The 11387-nt window shown below is 40.8% G+C and overlaps 1 protein-coding gene across 1 annotated transcript in view; it reads left to right on the top strand.

Moving 5' to 3' along the window:
- The window catches only part of lypla2 (lysophospholipase 2), a 22418-nt gene extending 11508 nt beyond the window's left edge, over nucleotides 1-10910 (top strand). Inside the window, exons 3-10 of the mRNA XM_008304447.1 lie at nucleotides 512-543; nucleotides 2190-2255; nucleotides 2373-2420; nucleotides 2559-2629; nucleotides 5362-5435; nucleotides 5549-5650; nucleotides 5741-5911; nucleotides 7632-10910. Coding sequence (XP_008302669.1) covers nucleotides 512-543; nucleotides 2190-2255; nucleotides 2373-2420; nucleotides 2559-2629; nucleotides 5362-5435; nucleotides 5549-5650; nucleotides 5741-5911; nucleotides 7632-7682 — 615 coding nt within the window. The 3' untranslated portion in view covers nucleotides 7683-10910. The remainder of the gene's footprint in view (nucleotides 1-511; nucleotides 544-2189; nucleotides 2256-2372; nucleotides 2421-2558; nucleotides 2630-5361; nucleotides 5436-5548; nucleotides 5651-5740; nucleotides 5912-7631) is intronic.
- Nucleotides 10911-11387: the final 477 nt, after the last annotated feature.

Here is an 11387-nt window from a genome sequence, read left to right as displayed (position 1 = left end):
TCTACCTGTTGCTTCACCTGCTGCTACAGGTAAAGCAACAGGTAGAGCAGCGCCTTGCGTCGACGCTCGGCCGGATCCGCACGTGGAAATTAAACGCCGTCTTTTATGGAGCTGTTGTCGGACGCAGAGCAGGAATTTGTTGAACTGTCACCGGTTCCAGCTCTGAGCTACACGGAAAGGAAAAAAAGTGTTTTGATCCCTGCGAGCGTCTGACTTCCAGCCAACTCGCCGTGAACTGGCAGCTTTCTGCGTCGTCCTTATTCCCTTTCATGGCTCCTCCGCGGGGAGCAGCTTGTGTGGAAACTGGCAGCCAAGGCTTATCTTGGCAAGAATGTGAGATTGGCACCTGTTTTTTTTTCTCTGTTTGGGAACAAGTACAAACACTTATCAGTAGTACAGTGAGTACAGAAGGACGATAAATTGTCTCCAGGATCAAAGAGGGAGTTTTCGATGTTTGTTCTCCTGTGTTGACGGCTGTGAGAATCATTAATTCTGCTGTTTTTCTCTGCAGGTGATCTTCCTTCATGGTTTAGGAGACTCAGGGTAAGTTTATCAAATGTCTTTATCAGCTTATCTTTCAGTTTTCTGTCACTTATTGCCTTTTATTTCAGTGCATTCGTGAGTTATGTCAGTAAAGAGATGCTCTAATACTGTTCTAATAATTTGAGGTTATTTCTATTGTATTCAGACCTATTTACATCTGGTTGTTGCAGTAATAGCATGAATTCTTTATACGGTTTAATTTCATTCAATACATGCTGAGTAACTGACAGCTGTAAAAACAAAAACAAAAAAAATCATTAAATTTGTTAATCTTTTTTTTTTTTGTAGATTATTTTAGTCTAAAAATATTTGAAAATAGAAAAAAGGGTCCTTCTGAAACCACAAATGAAGAAAAAGCTGAAGAAGAAAATAAATCAAAAATGTTGCAAACATTCCAAAATAAAATAAAGTTTGCAAATTTTATTTCATCATCAGTAAAAGAGAAGCAGGTATAGGTCATGGTTTAGGTTGCTATTAATGGAAATACAGTCCGATTATTAATTAAAATTAAATGTAACATTGAGAAACCGAAAGAGCAAAAAAAACCAAAAACCTTTGAATTTCACTGAAGCCCAAAGTGATTCACAACCATGACACAATATGATATATAGTGAATGTTTACTGGATGAATAAGTTTCTTCTGGCTGCAAACAACATGAACGAGTGACAAAATATGGTACGCTGCTGTGTTAGAGAAGTTAATAATAGATTTTAACTACATTTATTTACAATATTCCTGAAAATGCTGTGTGCTAATTTATTCCTTACACTAGAAATTGTCACAGTTTTTATAAAATGCAGCTTCTGTGCCGTTCCAGTTGCTCCAGATCATTTCTCCTTTCTTCTAAGGTTTTTTAAAAATATGTTAATATGAATATTTTTACCCTTGTCTTAATGGTTTTACCCTTGTTTTGCTTTTATTTCTCAGTCTGATATGGCATTTTGATGCTTTTATTATTTTATTTGTATTGATTTATTTTGTAAATCTTGTCCTTTCGTGTTTGGCCTTGGCTGGAGGACTTTCTGTATTCATATTTTCTTCCAGAGAATCCTCCTTTAAATAATTAAAGTGATGATTGTTTTATTTATAAAACAGAATCTGGCTGAATAATTTTAGGCTTGATTGTTCAAATTTTAGAGCAGATCGTAAAGCAAAAAGAGAAAATCTGGCAAAATCACATTTTTTTACACTTGAAAATCCTAAAATAGGTGAATAGTGTCGTAGCAGAGGGTTGTTTTAAATCCCGTCGGGTTGCGTTTTCAATGGACTTTTTTTATATTACATAGACATTCATTCATCTTAAGATGCGTTCAGTGACTGTTGTAAATTTGCTAATTGATGCTTGTGTTCATGTCACTTTTAATTTCACAAAACACAGCACTTTAAATGAGTCATTGAAAAACTGAGATCATGATGACAGCTGCTCCTCGGTACAGTTTTAGATCAGAATTATCCCCTCGGGCCGGTGTTTTCCCCTCGAGTGCCTCCTTGTACATCAAGAGCAAACATTTCATCGTGCGTTGCTTCGTTGTCAAAGTGGTTTTAATGCACCCGGCTGTAACAGGTTCGGTTTGGATGCTGCCTACTGGTGATTTTGCTGTAGCTGGATTAGAAACAAAGAGCTGCTCTCTGTGTTTTCTGTCAGGCACGGGTGGGCAGACACTCTGACGGGGATCCAGCTGCCTTACGTCAAGTTCATCTGCCCCCACGCGTGAGTCCTCCTTTTATTTTCTGCTTTCTAAGACTGTCAGCGGCTTTCACTTGGTTTCTGTTAAGCTGCTTCACGTCGCATCCGTTTATCACCTGGCCTGTCATGTTTCCCCCGCAGGCCTCCGATCCCCGTCACTCTCAACATGAAGTCCATGATGCCCGCGTGGTGAGTTGGCGTGATGAAAGGGGCGTCCTCTCAGCCCAACACTGGCTGCCATTGTTTCCCTGGAAACCACAAAAGCCTCCCATATTGCCAGTGACAATGCTGCGATTGTATCTATTGATTTTGTTTGCGTGTGCGCAGGTTCGACCTCATGGGTCTCAGCCCCGACTCCCCAGAGGACGAGTCTGGCATCAAGAAGGCTGCAGAAAACAGTGAGTTTAATGTGAACATCAGAGTAACTTTCTTGAGCTACTGCAGCTGTCAAACATGGTGAGGACACAGACGGGACAGTTTCCAGCAGATCCAAACAGTCAAACAGCTCCAGCAGAGGCCAAGTTTTACATTGTTGTGCCTTAAAAATGACACAAAAAGTGCATATTTTTAAAATGATAATAATATTGGTGCCCCAGAAGGTTCTTTTAAGTGTATGTATATGGATGTAACCATATTCCGTCCATCCATCATCTATACACCGCTTAATCCTCACTCGGGTTGTGGGGGGCTGGAGCCTATCCCAGCTGACTCAGGGTGAAGGCAGGTTCACCTGGACAGGTCACCAGTCTATCACAGGGCTACACTTAGAGACAGACAACCAAGCACACTCACATTCACACCTACGGACAATTTAGAATCACCAATTTGAGGTTAGTTGGACTGTGTGGGAGGAAGCCGGAGAACCCGGAGAGAACCCACGCTGCACGGGGAGAACATGGAGACTCCATGCAGAAAGATCCCGGGTGTCCTCACTGGGACGCGAACCGGCGACCTTCTTGCTGCAAGGCAACGATGCTAACCACTGAGCCACGTTGCAGCCCCTGTAACCATATTTCCTACTAAAAATACAGTCTTTGGTCAACATTTTAGCAACTTTTGAGGCCTCTGACTTCAATAGAAGTGAATGTGTGGCGAACCAAGGCAAAGTTTTTGCAGACAAAATGGTGACGTTGACACAAAAACTGTTGTACGTTTTTTTCTCACTGGGGAAATGTATATGTTCCAGCAGCTGGATACAAATGAAACATGAAAGAAGCACGACTAGAAACACAAACGTATAGTCAGGCTAAAAAGAAAGATGTAAGATATAATGAAGACGATGTAATGTTGTTAAATACTGAAGAAGGAGCAAATGCTGGTTCGTAGTGACTGAGATGCATTCATACAGTCTGGTTGTAGTTCCTCTTTTTGAGTTCCGTAAATGCTTTTTTTCCAAACAGTGCCTGTAACACGGCTGGTTAAGAAAGTAAACAATACAGCAGCCTACCAGGAAAAGTCATTGATCGCTATCTTCATCTTCCTCCTGCACTAAAACCACTAAACTCGTCTTGTGTCGGAGCTGAACAGCCTCAGAATCACTTCGTCACTTCCTCAGTCTCTCTGTCGTTGTCGCTCTCTATGTCACTTTCGTCTTGAGGTGAATTCATAAAAATCATAAAAATCCATAAATTAGCCGCATCATTGTTTAAGTCGTTCAAAGCGTGTGAAAAAAGTAGCAGCTCGTAGTCCGGAAATTACGGTAATGTTTCCTAAAAATATAAGCAGTTCACACCCTGGTTGAGCATTTCCTTCCCTAAAACTGCAATGACAGTCGCAGCAACACAGATTCAGACTCCAGGATTAAAATATGTCATTGTCTAGTGTGGAGTAGTTTCACAGTGTTTGAGCAGAGTTGTAGGTGAGCTGGTGTGTCTGAGCTGCAGCGAGTGGCGATAAGTCAGTGGAGACAGAGACTTCATAGATCTGCACATTCGAGAGAAACCAATAGTGTAGAGTTACATATGAGATGTTTTAAGGTGGAAAAGAGATTGTTGTCATGGAAAAACTTCTAAATATGTAACTTCAGTGCACAGAGATGAGTTTGTGTTTAAACAGAGATCAGAGAAGAACTTTAAAATGCAGAAATTGCACGAGGCTGTGAGTGAGCCGAGGACCAGCCGTAGTGTGTTCACCTCTTCACGATTTTCACAGCCGACTTTGAAAAAACATTCAGAAAAAATGCTGAAAATGTCTTTAAACTGCCAACACTGTCTGAAACACTCGTGCCGCCGTTCCTCCATCTGAACGTTTTGGTGAATTTCCCAAACCTCCGGTGCGACATTCACACCTGCTTCACGCTGTGGTTGGACGGTGTGTGGAGGTGAAAAAAATATGCAGAATTTAAACTTCTCTATCAAGATTTTTTTTTTCTATGTTTCAGTCTTCACACTCCTGTTTATCTCACTGCACACCGAGTCCAGCCCTGTGAATCCAGAAATGTGTGCAGTTGTCAGTTCTGAGCATCTACAAACACGTTTCCTTTGAGCTTTAATACTTCATATGGACTCATATCTTCTCAGACGTTTCCAGGCCTTTAGTTTTCTACCTTGTAACAGAACTGAAGAGCTGAGGCTCCTCCTGGTGGTCAGGTGTTTTATAAATACAATATAGCTGCACTGAAAACAGCTCGTTTAGTCTGATAGAGGGCTGCAAGGTGGCTCGTTGGTTCGCGCTGTCACAGCTAGAAGATCCCCGGTTCGCATCCCGGTGAGGACACCTGGGATCTTTCTGTGTGGAGTCTCCATGTTCTCCCCGTGCAGCGTGGGTTCTCTCCGGGTTCTCCGGCTTCCTCCCACACAGTCCAGAAACATGTTGAGGTTAATTGGTGATTCTAAATTGTCCGTAGGTGTGAATGTGAGTGTGCTTGGTTGTCTGTCTCTAAGTGTAGCCCTGTGATAGACTGGTTACCTGTCCAGGTGAACCTGCCTTCACCCTGAGTCAGCTGGGATAGACTCCAGCCCCCCATGACCCTAGTGAGGATTAAGTGGTATATAGATACTGGATGGATGGATAGTCTGACAGAAATTTCCCACATTAGACATTTTGGCACCAAGCTGCTTGCTCTCATAAATCGCTGCCTACTGTGTGTTGTGTCTTCACTGAATCATGTTTCGTTTTTTCTGTCCTCCAGTCAAGGCCATAATCGAACACGAGGCCAAAAACGGGATCCCCCCAAACCGTATAATGATCGGTGGCTTCTCTCAGGTGGGAATTAACCTCCTGGCATCATGTTAAATTCTATAAGAGGCATATCTGCATCATAAAAACATATTCTGGTGGCTTGTGTGTGTGATAAAGTTGGTGTGCTTCCCCCTCAGGGCGGGGCCTTGTCCTTGTACACCGCCTTGACCTGCCAGCATCAGCTGGCTGGCGTCGTGGCCCTCAGCTGCTGGCTTCCACTTCACAGGAGTTTCCCATCGGTACAGTCACAGTTTTTTTTACAGCCTGCTTCGGCTTCCGTTTTACTGTTGCCACTATTTTTGGTGTCTGAGTCGTGTCTTGTCCTGCAGGCGTCAAACGGCTTCAAGAACGTCCCGATCCTGCAGTGCCACGGTGAAAGTGACGCCATGATCCCGGTGCAGTTCGGTGCCATGACGGCAGAAAAGCTCAAAACCATAGTCGACCCTCACATGATCACCTTCAAAACCTACCCACATCTCTCGCACTCCTCCTGTCCTCAGGTACTGTTACCTACGAGCTGCAACATTTATGTTTTTGCTTCTTTTTGCTTTATTTTAAGGGAATATCTTCGTTACATCCACCCACAAAAACATAAAAATACTGAAGGTTATTCCATCTTAAATTGTCAGGAGCGTCTGTTTAAACATCTCTGATTTGCTTGAAACTTTTTTTATCATAAACTATGCATATTTAAAGTATTATCTTTTGAATTTTCTTTTAAATCAGCACTTTTTCGAACATTGACATTTGAGGCTGTTTGAATGACAAAACCTCAGAAAGTACAAAAAGATAAAAGCCTGAGTTTTTCTGTTATTTCTCATCATATCATTGATTCAAAATCTGCAATACTGGACAAGTAGATCAACTATGAAAAATGTGTGTAGCCATCATTAAACGCCCCGTCTTTGAGCTCATAATAACAGAAAAGTGATCATGCAGAAGTCAACTCGTGATGTTTTCTGACCCACATGTAGCCGCAGGTCACAATAATACAAAACATTAGGAATCATTTTTAATATGATGCACTTGGTCACAAAAATGAAAAGAAAGTTATTTTTTTTTAAGTTTCATAAGTGATTGAGCAGGTTTGACAAGTTGTAGCACAAAAACAAACATATTAGTGGACAGTGTGATGCAAATAGAACAGAAGCTTCGCAGTCGCTGCTTCTAATCTCCGGAACAGACTTTAGAAACTTAAATCGCTGCGTCAGACCTCCTCTTTTCATTGGCATTTGATTCAAGTGGAGCCTGATTCTTATTATCTTACACATTTTTTAGAGTCATGTAGCTGATGGATTTACAGCACTTTGGTTTATCTCCTGTTGCTTTTAAATTTGCTTTATGGATACATTTGAAAGCATTTTTTTGTACATTAACTGCATCACTTCTTACGGCTCAGCAGGTTTGCAGTTAAAACCTCAGCTGAGATTCTGTATCCTTCAGAGAGAATCGACTTTGTGAAAGAGAGATGCTTCGTACAGCTGATTTAAATCCTAAACTCCAAACAGAACCTCGTCTAGAGCAGGCTACCATAATTAACGTACCACCTTAATGACACTAAAAGCTCAGATTTTAGATTCTTTATACAGTCGTCCTCAAATGTATTCATATCCTTCCATTAAAGAAAAGGCAAAATTCACAATCGTCACTCAAATAGCTAGAAACTGAAAAAAGTAATAATAAATAAAAATTTCTTTAATTATAATTTCATGAAATAAGACATTGCTTTTGAATTGTGGGTGAAAAGAATAATTTAAAAAAAAAAACTCTCCCAGACCAATGAGAGGCCTTTGCTGATGAGCAGTGGTCCAGAATACCTGTCAACAGGTGCAGAAGTCTGACTGAGAGTTACAGGAAACACCTGATGATGGCAGTGATTGGCTCAAAGGGTTGTTCAACTAAATATTAGTTCACAGGTCCCATCAGGCTAGTTTGCTTGTTTTTTGTATGTTTGATTTTAATATTTCTGTTGAACCACAATTCAAAAGCAACGTCATGATTTTCATTACATTTTTATTTGTTGTTACTTTTGTCAGTTTCAGCTTATTTCAGTGATTGAAGCTGTTGTTTTCCTTCTTTAATGGGAGGGTATGAAGACATCTGAGGACGACTGTACCTTCTAACACATCCATTTTGCTTTGCTCCTGATGTCGGTGTCGGTGTGGAGCCGTTGTTTCAGGTGCTTCTGATCCCACTGACCTCTCGTCTCCTCTCTTGCAGGAGATGGCGACTGTAAGGGAATTTATCGAGAAGTATTTGCCCCGAATCTGACCTCACCTCATCCCCACTGTGACCCCCTGAGACACTGACCTCTCACCCCGATCTGCCATTCTCCCACAGGAAACAGCCATGAGCAGCACCCCCCCCTCTTCCACAGACATCCACCAGACAACCAACACACACATGTTCACATTTAATCAGAGCGATTGGAGCCCACACTGCTAAACAGAACCTCCTCATGCAGCCCAGTCTGACAGCGCTCACCCTGACTGGTCAAACACACTGATTTGATATTAACATTACCAAGTGCTCGCTCTCACAAGTCTTAGCCTTCGGAGGGAGAAACACTGACTCACACAACACATTCCCTTTGGTTTTATTTAAACAACCTGTCTGTTGCCTCCAGTTTTTAATTTTTTTTTTTTAACTTTTACCTCATTTTGCTTCCTTTTTTTTCATTCATTGCTTCACTGCCACAACTTTTCCCTTTTGCATTGCCGTGCCAGTTTGTTCATTCAAACGGAGTCAGATGAGCAGGTTAACGCCCACCTGCTGCTCTCTGTGGTCATACTGACTGTTAGAAGCGCAGTCAGACCGGAGTTCACGTCCTGCCTCCCTGAGGTCCAACCAGTTGGAGAGAAAAGGCGTGATTGGCCTCTCGTTTAGTCTTGCTTTAAAGCTGCAGCAGAGAAAGATGTAAAATTAAAGTGGCAACAGACAACTTTTCAACTCCCCCTCGAGCATTTCCAAGTGGCATTACTGGTGGTCGCGCTCCCGCAAAGACCCAAGGGATTCCAGTTTTCTGTTGCACTAATAGAAGCAGATAAACCACCCAGTGGAATTGATAAGTAGGCATTAGTAAAGACAGAAAATCTTTTAGTTGTAGGGGAAAATTCTTCACATTATCAGCAGATGAACTAAACAGTGCACTCTACATGCTAGCCTTATTAGCATAAATGAATCACAAACTAAAACTCTAGTATGTGCAGCGGATTAAATAATATAAATCTGGTTATTTTATACTGAAATGATAACAGACTCAAAGCAGACCAGCGTGCACATTAAACATGTTTAATGATTTCTGACAGACGAGAAAAATTAGCTCTCTGTCTGTCGAGCTGTGATATAAAAACTGCTGTTTGCAAAGATTACTCTCAACTTTTTGGACCCCAAAATGCAGCCACACTGACAGTTTCTTTGACATGGCTCCGGTTAAACGCTCAGTCAACATCAAACAAGTTCGACCCCACAGCTTCCACCACTTTGGGTGAATTTAAAGTTGTGAAACCGTGTGGCTGTTCAAAGGTAGCCTGTTGCTCCTAAAATATTGGATTATTTCTGGAATGCTGTTGATGTGGAGCTTTTCTCTTTATGAAAATAAAACCAATGAGAATTTGGAGAATCACCTAAACCAGTTCACCTGAACCACACATAACAATAGTCATCTGTCTCCACGTTTGTGACAGAAATCTATGCATTTTCTTGTTATTTCTCAGCATTTGAGAAGCAAAAATATATTTTGTGCCTGAGTAAACGAAACCCCAGCTAACAATACTGGCTAAAAATGAATTTCTATCTGTCCTTATCATTTTGGTGCTGGTGATTTTTCCATTTGCACTAAAGGCTAAACCCTCTTTGGGAGGCACCAAAAATTCCTCTATGCACAAGAAAAACTACAATCGGTTGTCATTATTCTATAGTTTTGATATTGTGAAGCCAACATTTACTTTATAAAAAATAAACTTGTTTGTTGCCATTTTAAGCCGTAAAAAGTTTGATAAAACACCATAAACTCTTGTGGACATGTCAGCTCCCACAGTTTGTGTTTGCGGCCTCTTCCTGCTTGTCGCTGCACCACGCCAGCAGCTGTTCGGTCTGACTGCAGCTTCAGTGTCTGAGCCCCACAGATTGTGACTCAGGTGTAGTAAGAACAGCCCCTTTCACATCCACCCGCCACCCCATGGCAGGACACTGCAGCCTGTCCGGGTCTCGCTTCGCTAGCAATTACAAGATGCTTTTCCCGAAACCTCCACAAGAGCCCTCGTGCTTCTTCTTTTTTTAACAAGTGTAATAAAGTGTCCTGAATTATATGAACAAACTCCAACTGAAATAAAACTAATCAATCGATGCTTTTGCCACCCTGTGCCGTTTCTTTCGCAACTTTCACACCTGCATGTCAGTGACGTCTCTCTGCTTTACTCTGTATGTGAAAGTACCTCAGTTTATGTCTTACGTTGTTTTAAAATAACAAGATTGTAGGCTTTAAAGGCGAATGGCTGCATGAAATCCAGATGGTTGCAGACCCGCACAGACTGCACACCACGAGTCGTTTCACTGTACCTTCTTTCCACCGACACATTTCACCCTTTCCCGGTGTTGCCGTTTCCTCGACTTGTCACCCCACAGAGACTGGATCCCAACGGTCTTGTTTGCTTTAAACTCTGGAAACAAACCTGCTTCTTCCATATCTTCTTCCGTGACACCAAAGCAGTCCCGAGTTTAAAGCTGTCACAAATATATTAACGTCTCATCTCCCTCCTTTGGCTACCTGCTGTAACCCACTAATAGAACATAAAAGGTCAGATTTCAAGTTAATCCCAACACTGTTATAGTTCACTTCTTTGAAAAATAAAAAATAAAGTGGCGATACAAAGAGAGAGAGAGCTTTGGCAAGAAGCTGTTCCAATGTTCAAATTTTAAAGGTAATCTTGAACAACTTGTGATCCTTGGACATACGAGTGTAACTCTGAGGAGTCGTGTGCTTAAACATATATATATCAGGTGTTCTACATTTTCCTTTGTGATTGTTAATTTTGCTCTCCTCATGACTTCCTGTTCTCTGATTTTAAAACAAAAAAAAAAAAAGGAGGAAAGACATCTGTTTTGATTGTTGTTCACAAATCAATGAATGTCTCTCTCATCTCCTCGAGCCCTTTTACTCTGAATCTGACACAGCCCTGCCTTTATTTAGTTTAGTTTTATCCCCTCTTTGACATCTTTTTTTTAATTATTATTATTATTGTTATTGTTATTATAATTCCAGCGTCTCTCCCGGTCTCGTGCGTTTATGTTGTGATTGGTTAAACTTTTTACATGTTTTTTTTTTGTTGATGTTTTGTTGTGTTTTGTCACTGTTGTCATCTCATCCTGTTTTTTTTTGTGTGTGTGTCTGTTTATAATGATGAGCATTAAGAAAACGTGTCGAGGTGAGACTGTTGGTCTCTCCACTTGTTTTGTTTCCAAAACACCTGTATGCGGAATAAATGACAAAAAAAAATCCATCTGAGTTGAGCTTCTTTCATTTTCTACATCTGTATACAGAGAAACAGCCCTTTGAATTCCAAGGTTTTTCTTTGTTTTTACTATTTTGTACATTTTAGAACAACACTGAAGACAGTTGTCAAGGCAAACACTGCCTCTTATGACAGGAATCTAACAGATAATATAATTTGTTGTTTGAATAATTACAAAAGTTGTGTGATTTGATGATTGCAGTTTTGTTTTACACTGTAGAAAATCGACAAACCGTTAAAGTAGTCACACCTTAAGGCTTCATGATACAATTTACCACTAAGCCTACACTTTAAATTCCACATTATATATAAACATGTTCAGATTTTTTTGACACCAGTAGAAGTTTATACAATTATCCAAAGTTCTCATATGTGGTGGGATTTTTTATTTTTTTTCCAGTCTGAAGTTATTTGTGGATTTGTAACTCAAGTCACTAATGGAGTCATTATTCTCCTACCTTTT

The sequence above is a fragment of the Stegastes partitus genome, unplaced genomic scaffold (genome assembly GCF_000690725.1).
Source record: "Stegastes partitus isolate 25-593 unplaced genomic scaffold, Stegastes_partitus-1.0.2 Scaffold2225, whole genome shotgun sequence".
NCBI lineage: Eukaryota > Metazoa > Chordata > Actinopteri > Pomacentridae > Stegastes > Stegastes partitus.
Note: the sequence above shows the minus strand (reverse complement) of the source record. Positions and strands in the feature narration are given on the sequence as shown.